The sequence below is a fragment of the Sphaeroforma arctica genome (genome assembly GCF_001186125.1).
Source record: "Sphaeroforma arctica JP610 unplaced genomic scaffold supercont1.770, whole genome shotgun sequence".
Taxonomy (NCBI): domain Eukaryota; class Ichthyosporea; order Ichthyophonida; genus Sphaeroforma; species Sphaeroforma arctica.
The window spans coordinates 36,162-39,861 of NW_014039788.1; the positions used below are offsets into that span (position 1 = coordinate 36,162).

At 43.6% G+C, this 3,700-nt stretch overlaps 1 protein-coding gene across 1 annotated transcript; it reads left to right on the forward strand.

The window, feature by feature from the left end:
- Positions 1 to 1,907: 1,907 nt before the first annotated feature.
- Positions 1,908 to 3,400, forward strand: SARC_08506 (hypothetical protein). Its single transcript, XM_014297521.1, has one exon. The coding sequence runs from the start codon at positions 2,020 to 2,022 to the stop codon at positions 2,455 to 2,457; it is 438 nt and encodes a 145-aa protein (XP_014152996.1). The 5' UTR covers positions 1,908 to 2,019; the 3' UTR covers positions 2,458 to 3,400.
- The last annotated feature ends 300 nt before the right edge of the window (positions 3,401 to 3,700 follow it).

Consider the following 3,700-nt stretch of genomic DNA (forward strand, 5'->3'; position numbering starts at 1 on the left):
TCTCTCTCTCTCTCTCTCTCTCTCTCTTCACGCACCAGCAAATACAACACTGGGAAGACATAGTCCGGACTACCGCAGCGGATGTTCAATGATACTGCTCTTGCACAGATCCGTTACAGCTATCTATCATCCACAGCCCAAAGGCTGTCTCCTAAGTAGACTTAGACTATAACGCTGGGTGTTTTCCATCTATTGTTACAGCCATCTATCACCCACAGCCCAAAGGCTGTCTCCTAAGTAGACTTAGACTATAACGCTGGTTGTTTTCCATCTATTGTTACAGCTATCTATCACCCACAGCCCAAAGCTGTCTCCTAAGTAGACTTAGACTATAACGCTGGTTGTTTTCCATCTATTGTTACAGCTATCTATCACCCACAGCCCAAAGCTGTATCCTAAGTAGACTTAGACTATAACGCTGGGCGTTTTCCATCATCACCCACAGCCCAAAGGCTGTCTCCTAAGTAGAGACTTAGACTATAACGCTGTGTGTTTTTCTTCGATTGTGATGTGTACCGCCACAAAGCGGCGTGCAACGGCATGGCAACTCTGCGCCAGCAGTGTTATAGAAGGAAGCAACGGCTATCGAGCCCACGGATGGGCTGCCAGGGCAAGGCGAAGGGCAAGCCAACTGGATTGCGTAAAGTATACTATGTGCGGTTGTTGTCCAATCAGATCGCTGATAATGTAGCGTGAACAAGCGACAACCATTCAAATCGCCTCAGCGCAGTGGGTTAAGCGGCGCCAACAGCATTCTATACTTAACTCGCCGTATCGCCGAATCGCCTATGCCTGCGTACAAATGGCTAGTGTTGTCTCAATGATATTCGTATATCCCATCCAAATACGTCCAAACGAGCTTTGCCCACTCCACCATCCAATCAAAACATACAATCAAGCTGTCGTTAAGCAACCGCATACATGTAATGTTCCATCATAAATCATATCTCCGAGATGTTTCCCCCTGGACACAATAGCCAATGTATTGATGGATATAATACAATTGTAACAATGGAAATGAGACAGGATTCGAGTGTATAATATTCATGGGAAATGTACTAGCGAGTGTAATTACACGAATAAGGTTTGTCCTGGTTGTAGCGTGCCAGTTTAGACGCCTGAGCGACAGCCGAAGCATTAACAGCAGATGGGATTGTCTAGTTGGTGTGGCCTTCAGTGGAGAGCTCATTACCCCCAAATGTTCAATGAAAAGGGAGTGAATTGTGCAGATTCCTCCCACGACCAATAAAAACGCGGTAAAAAGTATACAATGTTCAGGTCAAATCAGTCTATCGAATGTGACGCTGGTGCGACTGGAAATGGGCAGGATTGTACCAGTTCCCCATTCCACCATTAAATATCCTTGACGATCGGTTGTCTGTTCTGTAGGGACTCTCTGCCTATGCCTCTGGCTAGTATTAATAAGAGACAGGCTTTACACCTGCGTTTATCTTGACACATATGCTAATGATAAGACCCACTGCGGCCAAGAGGACGAAGCTGGACTTGTATATGACGTATGCCACAACCAGACCCCAGTCCTTTAGGGTTTTAAAACCCCTGAAACATATTGTCCCACAGAGCACCTAAAATGTTTAACCTCTTTCAGTGAATACTCACAAACACCTTTCGGCGTTTGCATTTGGGGTTTGCTTCAAAAACCCACTACCCTCCTGGAAAAAGTCTATATCAAACTGTTCGGTACATAGTTTAGTTATTTTTTATTTCACACAAAAAAAGCATCCTAAACAGTAGCTGTTCGGTACTTACCAACTTTTAATTTGGACCTGGTCGTGGTCCGTGTCATGACATTCAGGACAGGTGCAAAAAGAAAAAGAAAAACAAAGAATTTGCAGCAAGGTATTTTCACGGCCAAAAGCAGCGCAAGCGCCGACACACACACACAACAACAACAACATAGCAGCCAGCTATATAACTGTGTTTTAGACACGGCACACCCTGAAGCACAAACACTAAACAAGATACAACACACACGTTGAAGTAGAATCACTGAAAGATATGGCTAAGTCAGTAGCGTCTAAAAAGGAGAGCGGCAACTCGGCCACATCTGCCAGTGCTGCGGTGACACGCGCTGGTAGCCTTAAACCAGCATCCAATGAACGCCACACACTTGGCGAGGCGGTTAACATCGCATTCGCCAAGTACAACAAAGTCACACCCGGTAAGCTCAAGGCTATCGATTGCTTCTTGGTGTATGTGATGGCTGTGGGGGTCATACAGTTTGTTTACGCCTGTCTGGTGGGCACGGACCCGTTCAACTCGTTCTTGGCCGGGTTTCTGAGCTGTATAGGCACGTTTGTGCTGACAGTCAGTCTCAGGATGCAGGCTAAGGAGGATATGATCATGTACCCTGAATCAACACCCAAGAGAGCGTTTGCTGACTATATTCTATGCAATGCTATACTACACATATGGGTTCTTAACTTCATGGGCTAAGGTTATTCTGCTATCGAATGGACGCGTGTATATATATGCATATACGCAGATATAGTGCGTGTATGTAAGTATGTATGTATGTATATAGTAGGGGTATGCGCATGAAAATAGTGGACTGTAAGCAACTTGTAGCCGAGGATTCTACTAAAGCGAGCGATAGTTCTGGAGTGAGTTCATGCGGATGTACCGCAGGAAGGTGGCCGCAAAGCCTGGGTCCGCATTCGTCGTGAAGCTTTCGGAAGCGAGAGAACGAAGAGAATCTGATGCCCCGGTGAATATGGTTTGATATGTGAAGAGATAATTTTGGGCAATAAGGGCTTCTACGCCACTCTATGCGCTCGGAACGGAATGTATTCGGCATCGAGCCACAGTCCGGCTCGGGCTAGGTGAGGGGTTTGGGACTCGGGATATGGGATTTTAAGGCGCGCGACACCAACTTGATTGTGTAGTGTGATCTTGGGAGGGCTGGTTTGTATATTTGGTATAGGGCTTCAGTATGGTGTTGCATCTGATGCGAATTGCACTTGTTGACTGGGATGGTGTTGAAGGATTTGTTGCGAGAGACGGTGGTGGGGAATGCTCGTTTGGGCGGAGCTTGGAAGGTACTCTCTCACGCCGATACGAACGTACTATGGCCTATGTGACCGTAAAGCATATGTATGTTCGTATAGCTTTAACGTAAAGACGTATGTGCATTCACATATATAAATACATATACTATTATATATATACATATATATTTATATACACTGATACCAGATGTCATGTCCTGTGCGAGCTTTATCCTTCCACACAGACGTAAACAGGTGACTTTGGCAGGGTAAAAAGTTCAAATTAACGACTAAGAATTTGTATTACTTGGCTACGCAACCAACAGTGATTTTACGTATATACAGCTGCTTGATCAGAACTTGTAAACGATACAATCATATATGCATAAAACATAGGTATACACACTCATGTATATATATGTGTGTATATATGTATATATATGTGTGTGTTTGTGTGTGTGTATATCTATTCTGCGTTTGTATATGTATATGCATATGTACGTATGAATAAAATTATGCGAGTATATATATATGTCTGTGTCTATCTATTCTGTATTTGCATATGTATATGCACATGTAAATATGAATATAATTATGCGAGTATGTGTACGTTTATATGTATATATATATAGGTATAGGAATATATATATATGTATATAGTATGTGTGCATATATTACATGCATCTGTGCAT

Excerpts from the sequence above, each read along its gene's own strand:
- SARC_08506 (XM_014297521.1), top strand. The coding sequence starts at position 2,020 with ATGGCTAAGTCAGTAGCGTCTAAAAAGGAGAGCGGCAACTCGGCCACA.